Source organism: Grammomys surdaster, unplaced genomic scaffold (genome assembly GCF_004785775.1).
Source record: "Grammomys surdaster isolate TR1022 unplaced genomic scaffold, NIH_TR_1.0 125156, whole genome shotgun sequence".
In the NCBI taxonomy this organism is placed as follows: domain Eukaryota; kingdom Metazoa; phylum Chordata; class Mammalia; order Rodentia; family Muridae; genus Grammomys; species Grammomys surdaster.
Genome location: NW_021620050.1, coordinates 456,459 through 474,805, shown reverse-complemented (window position 1 = coordinate 474,805; position 18,347 = coordinate 456,459). Strand labels below are relative to the sequence as shown.

The 18,347-nt window shown below is 44.3% G+C and overlaps 1 protein-coding gene across 2 annotated transcripts in view; it reads left to right on the top strand.

Annotated features, from left to right (window-relative positions):
- Notch2 (notch receptor 2) overlaps positions 1 to 18,347 on the top strand; it is a 162,870-nt gene that overhangs the window by 63,322 nt on the left and 81,201 nt on the right. For both annotated transcript variants that reach the window (XM_028785178.1, XM_028785177.1), the window contains one exon: positions 4,547 to 4,628. In XM_028785178.1, the coding sequence (XP_028641011.1) occupies positions 4,547 to 4,628 (82 nt within the window). The remainder of the gene's footprint in view (positions 1 to 4,546; positions 4,629 to 18,347) is intronic.

Here is an 18,347-nt window from a genome sequence, read left to right as displayed (position 1 = left end):
TCTTTATGAAGATAAATTCCTGGTGCATTGGACCTGGTAACGATCAGTGACACTTGTTGTCTCCGGTGTTTGTATACAGTGGAGGCTAATAAACATGAATAACTATGAAGCTTCCTCTGGACTGAATGGCTGTGAGGGTCAGTGCTGTTTTCATAGTTCTTTATGGAGAGGTTTTGACAGTGAGTATTAAGAGGGTATACTGAAAGCATCTAATAAAAGCGATTTTTACTGTGTTTGTATTTTTCTAGAGTCATTTGGCTAGGTCACTTTCTCTCTGTTCCGTCTGTCCCTTCCTTGTAGGCTGCAAGGATGGTGTATCCAGAGACCAGTTTATTCCTGGTTGGTTGATCTCCAGGCATTGCTGGTTGAGGGCCGTGCTTGTGGACGTGCTTTTGCTCGTGTGTAGTACTGGTTGTACATTTAGTGAATCATTTCTTTTTATTGCCCTTTTAAGAGGAGAGCAGTAAGCTCTGCGTGGCTTGTGTGTTTTATTAGAGTGCTGGTGATGGCAACTGGGAGAAATTAATTCCATTTATTGATATCACACTCTATATTAAGTTGTGTCATTTTCCTTTGAAGTTGACGTGCTTAAACAGGGCAGTCCATTCCCTTCCCACTTGAAGGAGCAGCTGTGACCTAACCAGGCCTTTGGTGACCTAGCCATCCTGGTCTCCATGGCCTTTCTCCTGTGACTATTTAATTCTGATCTCAGTCCCCAAAAGTATGTTAGTTTCCTGTGCCTGGGTACCTGCTGCGCTCAAGTGGGACTTTCTTTCCTCTATCTGAAGACTTGTGAATTGTTTGTATCTCATTGCTTGGTTTTATTTTTTTCTAGTATATACCACTTTCTAAAGTGACTTTATTTACATTTTGTTTGTTTGGTTTTTGTTGTTGTTGTTGTTGTTGTCTGTTTTCCCCTAAAGAAGCAGAGTTTTCGAGACAGGATCTCTTACTTTGTTGACTACAGTGTCCCTGACATCAGGGCCTACCTACATCTGCATAGTGCTGTTCTGAATAGGTTTCAGCTGAGGGTGATGGCGCCCACCTTCATCCCAGCACTCAGGAGGCCAAGGTAGATGGATCTCTTTGTATTTCGAGGCCAGCCTGCTCTACATGTGAGTTTCAGAGCTACAGTGAGACCCTGTCTCAAAACTCCAAAAAAAGAAAAATACTAGAAGCTCTCTTCTACATTTTTGCCACACTGCCAAGTGACAGTGTCATGAGACACACATCCACCTTCTTGTATTTGCTTTTGCTTTTTTTGTGGGGTACATGTCCAGAAATACAGACCACAGTCTGAAAGGTTGATCTTACTCTGCTGCTGTGTGCAGTTGGAGAAGAAAAGCTGGGCTGGTGCCTCAGGCTACATCCACTCTTCCATTCCATTGAACGGGTCACTTTCCAACACATGTGAGCTGTCTTCATATTTGTATTTAAATTGTCAAACTGAAATATTTGCCTGGAAAGTGAGACCATTGAATATTGAGGTGTGACCTCAGTCTCTCCCAGTCTCTCCTGAATTGGTCTGGTTTACCAAATTTTTCATTCTTTATATGATACATAGTTACAGTAGTCACTTAGAAATAGCCTGAGAATAAAGTCACGAGTCTCAAGCTTTCTTCCTTCCTTCCTTCCTTCCTTCCTTTCTTTCTTTCTTTCTTTCTTTCTTTCTTTCTTTCTTTCTTTCTTTCTTTCTTTCTTTCTTTCTTTCTTTCTCTCTTCCTTCCTTCCTTCCTTCCTTCCTTCCTTCCTTCCTTCCTTCCTTCTTTCCTTTCTTTTGTTTATGTAAACTGCTACCACCTAGATTATCTAAATTCTTTGGTGGTTGGATTGGATGGTTGAGGAGACTTCTTAAGTTGGACACTCAAGTCCCAAAGTATTTGTTCTGTCCTCGTGTGGGGCTCCTCAGCCCTCAGCCCTCTCCAGCATCACCTGGGAACTGTTGGGGCTGGAGAGCCAGGCCAAGTACTGATTTAACAGGTGCTTCTGATGTATCCTGAAGTTTGAAAACTGTGGCTGGGGAAATGTTAAAAGTTCAAGGTAGCAGAATCCTAGAAACCAGCCAAGTGGCATTAATTATTAGCCTGGGGAGCCCACCTCTTTTTTTGGTCAGTGACATGGATTGGTTCTCTAAAGGAAGGCTATAAAGTTATTTGCTAGATTGATTGTCACATATTGACTCTAGGTTGTTTGTATTCTGAATCTGTCACTGTAATGATTTGTTGGGACACTTAATAGGAACAGGCTGTGATTTTTTTTCTTTCCCTGCTCATGGCTGAGTCATGGTAGCTGGGTTCTTATGCTCTCCTGGATAAATTTCTCCTTGTATACTGCATATTTTATGTACTTCTTAAAACTTGGTGTATTTCTTATATATATTATTTCTGTGTGTGGTGTAATGTTTATGTGTTTGTGCTTGGTACGTGCATTGAGTGTGAAGGTGAGTGACCCTGTGTGCACATGCCAGGGTCAGAGGGGAACTGCCTCCCTCTGCTTCTCTTTCCCTCACTGTCTTGAGACAGGGTCTTAATCTGAGCTGAAAGCTCTGGGGATTAGCTTGGCCATGCAGTAATCTCTTGGGATCTGGCTCCATCCCCCTCTTCAAGTTGAGCTCACAGGCATGCACAGCCATGCCTGGCTCCACGTGGGTGCTGGGGATTAATCTCAGCTCTCCATGCTTGCATAGCAAGCTCACACTCCAGCTGAGCCTGGGCAGCCTCTTTTATGGAGCACCATTCACTGCTGGATTACAGGAGACTCTGGGGGCGGTTAACCTAGATTAGTTCACAGGGAGGCAATGGAGCCGACGAGGCTATGTCTTGCCTGAGGTTATGCAGCAGGTACTGGAGGGACTCGGGGCTCACTGCAGTTATAGGTCAGGTACAGGAAGCAGGACTCATGATGGCTTTTACTTGTTGGATTTTTGTAGGGGGCTGGGCTGGAACTTGCTCTGTGCCTGTGGAGCAGTCCTTTCCTGAGCTATTTTCCTTTTTTAAATAAGAGAAAGGAAAAGGCAACCAGAGTAGAGCTAATAAAAGTATCCAAAGAGAATGAAAACATCAGTTTGAGCACCGTATTATGGAGGAAATAACCTGACATTACTGTTTTAATTATGGTAGTTGCATCGGAGCTTATCAGTGTGGGAAGAGGGAGCACTTATGCCTTACAGGGAAGTGGGCTGTGGATGAGAAGATGTCCTCTTTCAGAGTCTGCCTGTGCAGTGCACAGCTCAGCGAGTGCTTCTGTGATGCCAACAGCTGTCGCAGAGATAGGCCGGGCTTAGCGAGAGGCTTGGCTCTCAGGGTCAGTGCTGCCACCAGATAGGATCTGATATCTCATGAGGAAGCCACTTAACCTCTCTGGCCCTCATCTTCCAGCATGTGGTCATAATAACATCCACTCAGCCATGGTAGTGGGAAGTAGCCGGTCTCTGGACTTAACAGCACAGTCTCTGGGCCTGCTCACCCCAAGTCAGTTTTGTGTCTGGCTGTGGCTCACTAGTGTGATGATCTCACAGACTGCTTGTCTGTGCTGCTTCTTCAGCTGTGGAATAGGGTATGATGAAATGAACTGTTTCTCAGGTTTGTTGTCAAGGCAGAATTAGTTCCTGTCTGTACAGTGCCTGATAAACGCTTCTCAGAGGGTTATGAACGTCTTGAATGTTAGGTTCTGTCTTGACTTTCTAGTAGTCCTTAGGAGTCTTGATGTCTCTTTGGTGATGAGAATTCCAGTCCTAAAAGCTAAACATGCAGATGCTGGAAGCACCTGAGTTGGGTAGACATCCTCCTCTCCTGACTGAAATCAGTGAAAATTTTGGGGTGTGGCCATTCTCCCACCCATGCTGAGTCGTCTGCTTTGGGGAGCCTTTCCTGGTAAAGTCTTTTCCTTGTCTCTCAAGGGGCTTCTGTGTCTCTGTGAATATGAAGTTAGTTTCTACTTTGTTTACTTTAGTCCATTCTCCCACCATCTCTCGTGACCACCTTCTCCTTGCTTTTGTGTGAGTTCTTGAAGTGAGAGGCTATTGTAATTCTTTCTCCACGGATTTGGTTTCTCCTTTCTCTGCATCCTGTTGGTGGATGTTGTTGCTTTTGGCTGCTTACTAAAGCAGCCTGTTATTAAAACTTAACCTGAAGCCAAGGAGCTCCTCCTTATGGCCAACCGCTGTCCACTCAAACTGCTGTCCATTCAGATCTTAAGCAGTCAACAACACACTCTTGTGTGCTTTTCTGAAGTGTCTACGTCCTAAAAGAATCATGGCCTGTTATGGTTGGTACAGCTTTCATGACCTCACTGTCACTGGGACATGTGTCTGGCAGACATACCGACACACAGAGAAGTAAAGACATACAAGACCATGAGAGGATATGAGGTGAACTGTGCTCCTATGACCCAGGAGCCAAACACTGACAAGTCGATGAGGAATCTCAAGGGCCTGAGGAATCGGAGGTGTTGTGATGGGGTCAGGCTTTCTCTTTGGATCTCACTTTTCTGTCTAAGGGCTGTAACTGGTACCTGATTTCTGATTCCAGTTTGTCTTTTGTTTCAGCTTTGCAGTGTCGAGGTGGTCAAGAGCCCTGTGTAAATGAAGGGACGTGTGTTACCTACCACAATGGCACAGGCTACTGCCGGTAAGTTCTTCTTTTGCACATCATTTCTCTGACAGTAGGCCCTGGGCAAGGTGTGCTCGGGCGTCTTTTTATTTTCAATGCTTCTGTGAGATCTTGCTGGTTCTTACATCTTCTGATGTAGTTTTTGTGGGTAATGAGGATGGAAGGATAGACTGGTTGTTAGATAAATGGTTGAGGAAGAGTATGTTACTATCCTGTCATTATCTGTATCATCGTGAAAAGGTTTTAGTGAGTGGCTAGTTAATATCCATTGAGTACTTTTTCTTTTATTTTTTCACCATAAGACACAGCTTTAGAATCTTATCTCCCTCAAATATGATCATGTTTTTAAGTCACACCAAGTAGATATCCACTCTAAGTGAATGTAAAGTAGTCATTGCAAAACTTTAATCCTCTTGTTTAAAAAGTCTGGGTCTGAAGGGGAGACTGTGGAGCAGGGTGCATCTGAGCTGGTAGAATGGAGGTGGGTCTGTGGGTGGGCCACATGGGTGGGGAGGGGATTGGACCTGGAGACTTGAGGTACCTCTTGATTCAAGAACACTTCTTTTCTGTTATTCCAACCATCTAGTCTAGCCTAATTTTTTTGTTTGAGACAAGCTGTGAGATAATTTCATACACAGTTTTCTTTCCTTTTTTTTTTAATGTGTTTTTTTTTTTTCTTCATTTGTAAGACAGGGTCCCATTATATAGCCTTGGCTGCCTAGAATTCCCTTTGTAGACTAGGCTGGCCTTGAACTCACAGAGATATGCCTGCTTCTGCTCAGAGTCCTTGGATTAAAGGTGTGCACCACCAAACCAAGCTACATTTCTTGCTGATGGCATATGGTTTTGTTTTTTTTTCCCTCAGAAGTTTTAGTGCTAAGGTATATCCATTCTCTTTACACCAGGGACATAAGATGTGGGAATAGGAGATTGCTGTCCCGTTTTCTTGTGTTCTTGTGACCACTGCCCTAGATTCTGACCTTAGCATCTACATTCTTTAATGTCATAAGATTTTCAGGATGATTGTCAGAAACAATTTTCTTCAACAAAGTGAAAATATTTAAACTGTGATGACAGTTAAATTTAACATTAGCTTGTTTGGCTTGGAATTAAGATAGCATTGGAAATGGAAAAGTATATAACTGATTGTGGCCGCTCACTTGGTTTTTAGCCAGGAAAAGAAACCCCAACATGGTGCACTCTCTTCCACGTGGAAGATACTAAGGGAAGGAGTTCAGTACCTCAACTGGCCACCATGCTCTGCAGCGTCTGCTGTGTGGTTGCTTACTCTGTTCTAATAATAAGCTCTCTGATGGTCTTCACTGGCCCAATGTGATCACCTACTGAGCCTCTTCTTAGTAGAAAGGCTCAGGTGCTCTGACTCTGGGCTTTTTGCAGAGCTAATACTTAGCATGGTGCCTGCTATGCAGGGACTGTAGAAAAGTGTTCTGTCCTGTGCCTTCTTCAACAGCAGTGGGTCTCAGCCTTCCTAATACTGCAACCCTTTAATACAGTTCCCACGTGTAGTGACCCCCACCATAAAATTAGTTCATAGCTGTAATTTTGTTACTGTTAGGAATCGTAATCAAAATCTGTTTTCCAATGGCCTTAGGTGATGCAACCCGCTATGAAAAGGTTGCTCAACCTCAAAGGGGTCACACCCATAGGCTGAGAACAGCTGTTCTAGGGAACTGTCAACAGACACCTATTTACCTCAAGTGGGGCACTGAAAATGGAACCAAGAACTGATGCCACCTAAGTCTAGCTAGTCCATTGGAATTCCTTATTGGAGCACAGGTAACTCAAAGGCCGGCTGCCTGCCACACTGAAAAGCCCACCAGCACAGTGGCAAAATCTAGAGACTCACACAAACTCACACAACTCGCAGGAGGTGAGCCTGCTCTCCCCACCAGCTGATGGTTATTTTTGTAACCCTGGAGCAAGGCTTTGCAAATCCTCTGGGTCTCAAGCTTCTTATTCCTTGTGAGTTTCATTAGCTGTATCTTATCAGCCCCCTTCTACCTTTGCAGAATAAATGTTTCAATTGGGAGGAAGCAGCCACACATACTCCTTGAATAAAAAGGTCCATACAGACAGAGTTCAGCACATACCATCATTTCCATGTCTCTTATCTGTTAATCTTAACAAGATAGATTTTCCCCTGGGAATTTTACTTGCTTTGTGTATCATTGGCCTGGCGGAGAGGCAAGCTAGTTGGATGTAATTGGACTTAATGACTTATGCAGGGGGAGTTTCACAGAGTTTATAAATGCTGGTCTGTATATGGTCTGCTATGAGAGAAGAGCCTTCAGGGAGAAGAGTGTCTGAGCACTGGAGAGGACACTAAATAAAGTTCACTTTTAAGGAGAGGCAGTTGCTAGCCTCAGACTTGAAGCATGACCAGGGAGGCATGGTTGCACCCAGCTTCAGGGAGAAACCCTGCAGAATGATGTGCATGCTACAAATGGCATCAGCCTGGGACTAGCTGTGGTGAACACCCTTTGTCCCAGCACTTGGCAGGCATAGGAAGGCCCATCTTTGTGGGTTCAAGATCAACCTGATGTACCTAGCGAGTTTCAGGCCAGCCAGGGACACACAGCAAAGGAAGTAAGTTTGGAAAGTGGGGAGTAAGGGAGAAAGTTGGCAGAGCCATCCTTCTGGGAGACCAGCAAGAAGGCCAGGAAGAGTGCTCTCCTCAGTAAAGTGTCTGTCAGTGTCCTCAGGAGGGGGCGTGGGTATGATTGACCACAGGAGAGTAGCAGCCATGGCAGAGGCTGAACACATTGCTCTAGGTGCTGGGCTAAGCTCCCGGGCTCCTCAGCATCACTTTAAGTAACAGTGGTGTGCACTCACAGCCCTAGTCAGCGCCCTCACCACCCGACCGAAGAGACAGGGCATTCCAGTTTGTTCAGTAAATATTTTCACAACATAGTGCGTAAGTACTCCAACACTTAGAGGATTATGAAAATTACACCAGACACGCAGGGCATGTGATTGTCTTTTTTTTTTTCCTCCTGAGGTTGCTTAGTGGATTAAGGAAACCGAGTTGAAGCCAAGTTCCTTTTGTAGGGGGTAGGGTGGGAATTGGGAGAAAACTGTTTTAGAGTGGAAGGTATCCCAGAACCTGTTAAGGTGGCATTATGCTGCTGATTCAGCCAAAAAACCTAATGATTGTTTATAGAAATTATAGAAACCCTTGATAAGATCACATTGACAGATGCGGATAAGTACTTTCAAAGATGGGTTTTGTGCACAGCTTAAGTGTGTGTTTTTTTTCTTTTTCTTTTTTCCCCTTCTCACTGTGATGAGCCCGAGGACCGTGTCAGGTTGTGATGCCAGGCAAGGGGACCTGTGCAATCTTGCATAAAACTCAATTACTGCTGCTAAATAGTTGCTGTCAGCTCTTAATAAAGTCCTCTCACTACTGAAAGTTAAGACATTTTACTCTCCCCCTGTCCTACTGGGAGGTGTGAATATATAATTAAGTTTGGATGTAATTAATCACTTTCCAGTTGTTTGTTCCAAGCTTTCAAGTCTAAACCACCTCAAATCCCATTTTGATTAAAACTCATGGGCAGCTCATGTTTGCTAGGATGCTGGGTGTAGGTGAGGTCATGAGTGACCCAGTTCACGATGTTTACTGTGAGGACGTATTTATCCTCTGTCATATACTGTCTGGGGTACCAGTGGTTGTGCTTCTGCCCGCTGCTTCTTGTCTTGACTGCGGGTTCAATTTTGCTTTCCTTCATTCTTTTAAATGACTGCCTGGACACTGGATGCTGCATTTAGAGTGTTTTTCCCAATGGATCTTTGTGGGAGTGGGTATGTCTTGTCCTGGATGGATCACTGTGATCCCATTAAGGCTATGGTAGGTAGATTTGCTTCTGTTTTACTCTTTGTGCTGAGAGTTGGCCCACATAGCCAAGATGTGACCCTTCAGAGGACTGCTGTGGAGTGAGAGGGACGGACTAAGCCTGGGGTGTTTTTATCAAGCCCCTTTACTTTGGCAGACTTGAATTCTAAGGAAGAACTAACTGCCTGTCCAGTCTTCGCAGTCATCCAGCTCTTTCTCTTATATTCTCGTCTTCTGCACAGTCAGAAGCCATTGAAGAAGTATTTACACAGAGTTGTGTTCAGACTTTGAGCTCCTCCTCCCAGGTCTCTGTCTTTTCTAAGGTTTTGCCTTTCAAATTCCATTTATCTCCATGGCTCCTGGTGCCCCTGGCTTGTCTCTGTTAGAAAGACATCCACTGCCAATTGCTTTTTTCTGTAGTGCTGCATGAACTGTGGAGCAGCTTGCAGAGGGAAAGCCGCTGAATGTTCTCATTGTTTGCTTCTGTGCCCTCTCAAGTCCTGTGTTGTAGTTTTCTCTAGTGCCTTTAATATTTCATCCTGACTTTATAATTGCTATGAACAAGAAAGTTGCTCTGGTGGGATTGTCTGTTATTCGTAAGGGTGCAGATTGGAACCCAAAGGGTCCTTCACCATCGCCTGCCATGGATAAGGTGCCTAGCACAGGACTGGAAAAAGGAGGGAAAGCACATGGGAAGCCACACAGTTGCAGAGGTTCCTGAGGATGGGTACTTGCTCCTGGGAACCTCTAGTTTGTATCTAAAATTACATTTTTAAGTGCATGATGATGGATGCAAAATGTTATAAAATGCAAGCTGTGTCACATTTTATCCAAACCTTGTTGCTAGCTGCAGTAAACATTAGCAACTAAGTATTTTCTTTGCCAGGATTAGGAGTGATGTTGGTGGTCCAGGCATCTGAAATCCATCCAAGAGAACTGGGCGGGTTGCCTTCATTGTCCTCTTAGCACAGTTAGGTATCATAGCAGAGATCAGAGGAGCTGGACTCCCCCAGAACTCAGCTCTCAGTGGAGGACCTAGCCTGGTGCTTGTGCTGCGGTGGTGGTCTCAGAAGGGTGTGTGCCATTGTGGCCAGCTCAGCATTACTCCCTTTCATCACCTTCTCCTGAGTACATGCACGCTGTGAAGGGGAGATGCGGATCAGAGCCATGGAGCGGACTGTCCACTGGCCAACCGCTTGCTCGCTTTCCTGCCAAGCTGGCCCTGCCAGCCCAGTTCCTTCATGTTGGGTGCCCTACTTATCAGAGCACCATGTATGCATAGGTTCTCTGGAAGGCGATAGCAGAGCCAGCCGTACGTCTGTAGTGTCTTCATTTTTTTCTGCACCCTCTTTTTAGTGTCTTTTAGATATTAAGTGAACAATTATATCTTTGATTTATTCAAAACCTTTCACAGGGTAGGGTTTCTTCTCTTTTTCTTAGAGTGGCACTTAAGAATGATTAGCTCGAGAGTTACTTATTGTGCAGACGGAGTGATGGCTCCGTGGTTAAAAGTACCTGCTGCTTTTGCAGAGGACCCAGGTTTGGTTTTAAGCACCCACATGGTGGCTCACAACCATGTGTATGTAACTCCAGCTCTGGGGGACCTGAAGCCATCTCTGGCCTCTGAGGTCACCAGGCTTGCAGGTGGTACACAGATACATAGGAACAAAACACCCCTACACATAAAGTAAAAAATAAACACATCTTAAAAAAACAAAGAGTGATGTATTGCAGTCGGCCTGTGTGTACCACAGGCGACTCCAAATGCACCGCTCGAGTCTATGGTGGTAGTTACAATTAATTGATATTGTTATATTACTTCATTCTTCTTTGGAAAGTCATCCCCGTTAACCGTTCACTGGATGACTTAAAACAGTCCTGAGCAGCCCTGCAGGGCTGTCGTGAGGTCAGGTGGGAAATAAAGTCAGGCAGGAAATAACTGAATCTAGTATGGTCTGTTCAGAGCGAGCTGGGGCTATGGTGAATGGGCAGAGCCACAGCCTTGGGTGTGGAAGTCAGGGATGTCATAGTTCAAAATATCCCAGTTAATGCAAAAAATGGTGAAAAACCCCAACATTCCAAATGAGGAGATTAGCAATACCCATTATTGCCTTTGCCTCAGGCTCCAGTGTGGCTCAGCCTGATGCTTGTGAGTGGATTAAGTCTTGGAAGAGTCCCGTCTGGTAACATGCAGCAAACATAGATTTCTATGCTAGATAGTCTGAGCCTACTTCCTGCTAGCAATCAGATCTTTGGCAACATAACGGCTACAGTGCTAGCTGACTTGTTCTGGACCATGCTCTGTCATCAGTTCCCCTATTTATATGAAATGCATGTTAAATTCTCAGAGAGTTTGGATAATTTGGCCACGATCTTAAAACTTTCTTTTTTTAACTGATTCGAGATGAGCTCTTGGAAAATGTGCTGTTATTTGTCTCAGTTTACCTATCAATAAAATAGGACCAAATTGCATATCAAACTGAAAGCTCAAGCAAGACTTCCCCAAAAGGAGGTGTGAAACACTTGACAACATATGACTACTAGAATATGATTTACTCTCTGCCTTTATTAATTACAATTCATTTATTTATTTACTTATTCATTTTTATGTGTGGGCACGCATGTGCTGTGGCGTGCATGTTGAGGTCAGAGCACAGCTTGCAGGAGCTGGTTCTTTCCCATTGTGTGGATCCCAGAGCTTGAACTCAGGTTGTCAGGCTTGGCAGCAAGCACCTTTATCTGCTTGCTGTGCCTATTTCCTGGCCTTTTAGTGCCTGATTTGAAAGTAGAAATAGTGGTTTTAGGCAGTCCTCAGTATCTCACTTAACCATGTAGCTAGTCCAGGATACATGGGTGAGCCTCGGCTAGTGCCTTTTGCCTTTATGCAGATGAAATATAAGAAAAAGGCAGTGGAATGAGGGGTGGAAAATACTGTTTGTGACTGAGCTTTTCAGTAGAGAAAACAAACAAACAAAACCCCTTGAACCTCCCCATTTCCTGACTGGGGACTAGCAGGTCTAAAACAGTTTTATACAGTTGTGATACTGAGATGGGTGAACCCCAGTGGCTTCTGGGATGTTGCTGCCAGCACAGAATCACTTGTTAAACTTGGCACTTGGTGTTTGCACATGAATTACCCATGCACTTAGGTGTGTCCATCAAGGTTGTGCCTTGTCTAACTGTCATTCAAAGCGAGTCTTATTCACATGGTCCTTTCAGAGTCCTTTAAGCTGAGTGTATCAGAAGAGTCTTCCATTAGAGTTTTGACCACCAGTTTCTTATCAACGCATGGTAAGAGAGTCCCCATGCGTTTTCCAAGTCCTCTTTATGCTTTAGGCTGAAACAATAAACGTTGTTTGATAGGGAAGTAGAAGGACATCCGTAGGCTCTGCCTGAATCCCTCTGCCTGTCTTGGGTAGCTGCCAATAAATTAAATAAATTAATTTTGGATCACAAAGCTGGCATTAATAGATTGGAACTTAGTTCAGCTTCTTTGAATACAGCCTCCAGGTTAACCATAATCCTGTGTGAAGTTGCTCATTGTTCAATTGTAGCTTGTCAGCACCATCATGTCATGTAGAAGCCCTCCCACCCCACTTCTCTCCCCTGGGAAGCAGAATGAGAGACATTTCTCTTTAAGAGAAGCTTAATTAAGTTCTTCATTTTAGTTTTTCCTATATTTGACTGGAAATATAATTATATAGAGATTTCCAAGCTTATTTTTGATAAAATAGCATAAATATGTGGCATGATGCCTTCTTCAGTGCTCCGGAGTTGGAATTCCCAGGAAAGATGCTGGGTCTCCCCCTTGTTGCATGCACACGTATCCATGAATGAGTGTGCATGCATGTGCACATATATAGAAGAGTGTGTTGTTTCCATGTTTGTATAATTTGAGTTCTAGTTTATAGCCAACCTAAATGCAAGGTAAATTAATATTTGTCTTCAATTTCAACTACACTTTGTAGATTTTATTTATCTACTGTTAGTGACCTCCCTGAAGACACAGGCAGTCATCTGGGTCTAAGGTCCTTGGACAGGAACATCAGACTTCCCCTTCTGATGCTGTAGCTCCTGCTTAATATGCTCCTTTCAGAAATAGTACACATGGTCTCTGTGAGAAGGGCTTTAGGAAAGAGGAGCTACGGCAAGGACAGTGGTGACGGCTGGTATTGCTCAGTGACTACAGAATAGCACCCTTCTGCCCACTTCCCCTCCTGTAGGAAGAGAAAGTTCATGAGAACATCCCCTGCCTTGGAATCTAAGTGGTACCGGAAGCCTTTATTTAATTCCAGTCTCCTGTTCCACAGAGGTGCTTCCTCTGCTTGACTGTACTTCTCAGTATCCCTGTCACACAAGGCAACCACAGACTGTTTTATTCAAATATGAACACCCCATGTCCCCCATACGATGGCAGGGACTCAGAGGACTGCCTCCACACATGCCAAAGGCTTCTCAGGCCTTTCTGTGCTGGGTCTTGTGAATAGACCAAAAAGCCCCAAATATGTCTCCATCTCGGTTGCTTTTTCTGTCTAAATTCTAGTTCATGTAATGTTTCACTGAAGCAGTGTGTGAATCAGTTGGGTTTCAAGCGACAACTACGTGGTTTGGACAAACATCCTTTCAGCATATGAGTGTGTAGAGTCGGAATGCACAGCATGAGGCTGGGGAAAGGGCCCAGGCACAGGAAGAGAGGGCAGCTGGCAGCAATTACCTTCCTTCCCTGGACTTTCTGACTCATTGTGTTGCTAGATAGAGCAGCCAGGTAGCTTGTGGCTGCATGAGACAAGAAACTCAGAGTTCAAGAGTCTCTGAAGCCAAGAAAAAGAATGGGTTTGGATAGAGGGAGTGAAACAAGAGCAGAGACAGCACCTAGATGCTCTGCACGGGCTGCGTGGTTCCCTCTGTTAGCTGAGAAGCCAGGTATCTCACACTCTCGTCCAGCATCCCATTGGCCAGGCTCAGTTCATCTTAGGGATCTGGAGTGAGTGGGTATCTGTTAGCCAAGTCTTTGGTTACCCCAAATTAGCTCATGTCCTTTACTGCTTGTTTCCTCTAATTATATAGTACATATCCAAACCCCCAATTATCTAGAATAGACCAGGCTGCCTGCTCTGTGTGGAAAACATTTGACAGTGGTTATGATTTTCTTGCCTAGACCTTGGCAGTGCCTTCATCCCTCAACCTCCTGGCCCTTTAAGATTGTGAAACCTTGGTGCTTGTGTAAGTCAGGCACATCTCCTTGAGGAATTTTTTCACTGGACAGCTTGCCCCTTTGAAACCTTAGTCATTCTGAGCAGTACCCAAAGAACCTCCTTGACTCTAATTTTTCTGCCACAGTCCTATTTGTATATAATATTTGTGGTGTCTGACTCTCAGTCTCTTATTACCAAAACTCATGCCTGTGAATGACTAGGTCACTCCTTAAAACTGGACAGCCCTTGATTACTAATGAAAGGTGACTCATTTCCTTCCAGGCAAAGGCTGGCACTGACTGTTGGAGTTCGTGAGATGCCTCTACGCACAGCTCAGGATGAACTTTATGTAGTCCTTCTAAGTTGTTCTTGGTGGTATTTTGTTTTGGAGACAAGGTCTCTCTCCATAGCCCTACCTGAAATTTACTGTGTAGATTAAGATGGCTTTGAACTCAAAGAAATCCACCTGTCTCTGCCTCTGCTGGGATTAAAGGCTTGTTACCACCACACCTGACTCCTCAGGTTCTATAAGTTAATGACAACATTATTGTGAGTTGGGGAGTGAGCAGGAGAAGCCATCATGCTGAGTTGAAGGATTGCCTGAAAATGAGTTCTGGAGAAAGGTCCTCCGCAGATTTACCTAAGGGTTGATTCCCTGTGAGATACTCTTCCCAGACCACTCTCTCTCACACACATGTCAGCCATTAAAATGCTTCCTGTAACTTACTTGTAAGGCATGAGACTTCATGTCATTCTGTGATGAAGACGCCACACTGCCACGCTGGCATGGGGGTTTGGGGAAGATGCTAAGGCCTGGAAAGGGATCAGGGTCTTTGGTCTCTGGATGTCCTTTTGATGCCCTTATTGTTTGAATACATTGTTGGTTCTGTTTTGCTTGGTCTCCACTTCCTTATGCTTCTTGTGAGGGCTTAGCTCAAAGTGAGACCTGAACAATAGTTCATTTACATAAGCATCCACAAGCCCTTTGGAGGGACTGTTAGGTACCATGAGAGTGTGATTCTTGCCCAAGGAGTGGGACTTGGAGTCCTTCCATCCTGGGGTAGAAGGGTGCTGAAGGAGTTAACATCAGTATTGAGGTCATCACTTTTAGGAGGAGGGTAAAGGCACGTTAGAGTCTTTCCCACTCATTGTGTTTGATATATGATGAGCTGACACAGAATACAACTGAGTGAATTACTCTGTATTACATGACTGACCGAAGTGTAGAAAAGGATTGAGTTATTTCTCTTGACCCCCATTAGGCAAGCTGGACAGCTTTTTTTTTTTTTTTCCTCATGGTAGCAACCCTTTAAGAACTTATGTGGGTAAACACATGTATGATTATGGAAGCAGAACTTAAAAACAAAAACTCTGAGTTTTTGTGGAGCAGTTTGAAAGAAAAGGCATTTTAATTTTTTAAAGTTCAGTGAATCCAAACAATGTGTAGATTACAGTTCTCGGTGAGCCATGTGTTGCTGGTACTCCAGGGCTGTGAACAGAACCGAGGGGACCTGTACAATTTTAAAGTGACTGTTGGAGATTGTTTGGTCAAGCATCTTAATTTAGAAAAGGTTTGTTTATTTTTATGTTATGTGTCAGAGTGCTTTGCCTGCATGTGTGAATGTACCGTACATGTATGCTTGGAGCTCCTGGAAGGCCAGAAGAGGGCATCAGATGCCCCAGACGCAGAGTTACAGAGGGTTGTAACCTGCCAGGTGAGGTGAGTTCTGGGAACTGAATTCTCCTCTGGAAGAGCAGCAAGTGCTCCTAACCACTGAGCCATCTGTCCAGAACCAAGCATCTTTTTTTTTTTTTTTTTTAAGCATAGAATAGAGTTTATTCAAGGCATGAGGAGGGGAGCCAGGAAGGTAGTAGAGGCAGAGAAAGAGAGAGCAGAGAAGTAGAGGAGTAGAGGCCGGCCATGACCACGTGGAGAGAGAGGGAAGAGAAGGGGGAAGGGGAGATGGCAACCTTCAGGTGCGGAAGTAAGGGGGCAAGAGAGAGAGCAAGAGCGCATCTTATTTTTAATACAAAGAAGACTAAGGGTCAGACAGGTAAAGTGATTTGTTCAAGATTACATGTATAGCAGCAGAGGAAAAGACTAGAGGAAAAGACTGTGGGTTAGCAATGCCAGAAAGATCTGTGGCCATCCTGAAGCCCTGGACAAGACATTTTAAAAACTGTGTGCAAATTATACTTTAATATTTATTCAGATAGGCAAAAACTCACAATTGTTAAGACACACATAGTTATGTACATTTACACACATATATTTTATATGTGACAGACCTGGATTGTGTGTGTATGCACTTGTGAATGCACCCATGCCCTCAGAGTCTCTGGTAGAACTGTTTTGATGGCTACTGGGCAGTGTTTTCAGTGGAGTGCTGGGGGGGCTGTAGGTCCATCTGTAGTGGCTTTGCCTACATGTGTAGTCAGTGAAGCACCTCTCCAGAAATGGTGTAGAATGTGAGTTGTGGTGTGTGTCGCAGTTTCTGCTGTAGATTGGCTTTGCTCACACCAAGGAGATTGTCCTTGGGATCCATCTGGAAGCAAAGATTCAGCGTGGGCTGCCTCAGCTCAGGCTTTGCCATGTTGGTTGCCACAGCCCCTAAAAACATTTCTACACATGCTTTTGCCTTTGCTTTGGTACAGTTGAATTCTAAGTTCTGACCGCACGTCTGTTTGATGTTTAGTTTTTGTAGTATGAAAGATCACAGACCACTATAAAATCTCAGATAATTTTTACTCCCCATAATTGATCTATCTCTTTCCCTCCCCATTAGGCTATGGTCCTGTTTTTAAGAGGAGTAGTGGTCAGTAGATCCCACATTAGGGTTAGGAACCATAGTTGTTTTGCAGATGTCCATTGTTTTAGGTATTTATTTATTTATTTTGGTGTTGGCAACCAATCTGGAGTCTTACCTTGTCAAATGCTCTACCCCTGAGCTATGCTCCCAACTTTTGTCTTCAGTTTTCTCTATATAGATGGTGTGGCATTGGGCTGTCTTTCTGAAATTAAACATACTTCATAATAACTGCTTCTCAAGTGGCCTGGTTTCTATAACTCTGTTATTTTTCTCCTCTTCTCTTTCTTTTGCTCTCGTCTTGAGAGTTAAACCCAGGGCCTCACACATAGGACTCAGGGGCTCTACCAACTGAGTATTATTACTAGCAGAAATGGCCTTATTTGTAGTGAACAAGAGTTCACCTAAGCTGTAATCTTTTTTGCCTATACGATGTTAATGGTGTCCTGCCCTCAGAGCAAGTGTCAGCAGACTTCCGTTAAATGCTAGATAGCACATCTTTTAGGCCAAGAGTCAAGGTGACAGCTCTGTGTCACTTTATGCCCATTTAAAATGCCACCAGTGATAGTTCCTGAGCTGATGATCCAAACATAGATGGTAGATTTCTCCTGAGGTTAAGAGTGTGCCAGCCCACCCTAGGGCACAGGAGCCACCGGAAAGCTTCCTGATTTCCCAGAAGTGGCAGATGCCAGAAGAGCCACTGTTTCTGGTATTTGTTCTTGTTTTAGTGTGCAATGAAGTACTTGGAGCAGAGGAGCAGGAGTGGGAGCTGAGATCACAGCAGTGAACTGTACCTGATCCCTCTGCTGCCCACTTTTGGTCAGTGCCATCTCTAGCTGAGATGGTCTGTGCCAGTTACAGCCAAGGTTTCTACTAAATTAACGAGGAACATCATTCAAAGAAGTGAACATCACACACTTTTCTTTGGCAAATAATTGTTCTCACTACCATCAAAGTAATAAATGTTAGTTAGTGTAGATGCCACAGAAGTTATCTTTTGTGTGGACAAGTTTTGGGGTTGGGTGTTGTGACAGTGGTGGTTTTAATAATCATGTTTGCTCATAAAAGTGTCTCAAGAGGTGTGCAGGTAAGCCTGGCAGAGCTGGTGCGGGCTGGTATCTGCTTCTGGGACAGCGATGCAGTGTGAGCCTCTTACACTGGTACTGCAGTCTCTGCTGTATAAGAGTCGGAGGGTTTGTGTACAGCAGATACACACTATGAGAGCTGAGTAACTTTATATATTTTTTAGGAAAATATGATTTAAAGAAATCTATTCCATATGGGGTAGGACAGCTCTGAATAGTCTTGGGTTTACGAAGGTTAAGAGGTAGGTACTCTGTGTATCAAGAATCTTAATTAGTTTAAAGATCCGTTAGGTAAATGGCTCAACCCACTGGTTCCTAAACTTCCAGTGTAATTGAAGTCTGGAGTCTTTAAGTTGTAAAGAGTATGTGGACCCTTGCATTTTGCCCTTTGGCATCTGTTAAGAATGTGGGCGCTGAACAGCTGAATGACTTCCATATGCTGGTCACTGTGTTTGGCACATAGGGTAGAGAATAGTTCTTGTCTATTAGAGAGGATAAATAGTTGTAGTAAAGGCTAATGCGCTGTGTCAGATTTATGGGAACATAAAGTGGGGATGTCCCTTCCAAACCTTCTCTTTCCCTTTGTCTCCCCATTCCCCTTTCTTCTCCTTTCTGTAGCTCCCCTCTTCCTCTCTTTCTTTTAGGGGGTAAGGACAGGGTCTTCCTGCCTGAGCCTCCCAAGTGTGCTTATATGCAGCATGGCTGGGGCTGCCCAGCAGGAAATAACATTTAGGGAGACTTGGAGGAGTTTTAGGGGAAGGTTGTGACAGAGGGTGGAGACAGTGGGGCTCTGTGAC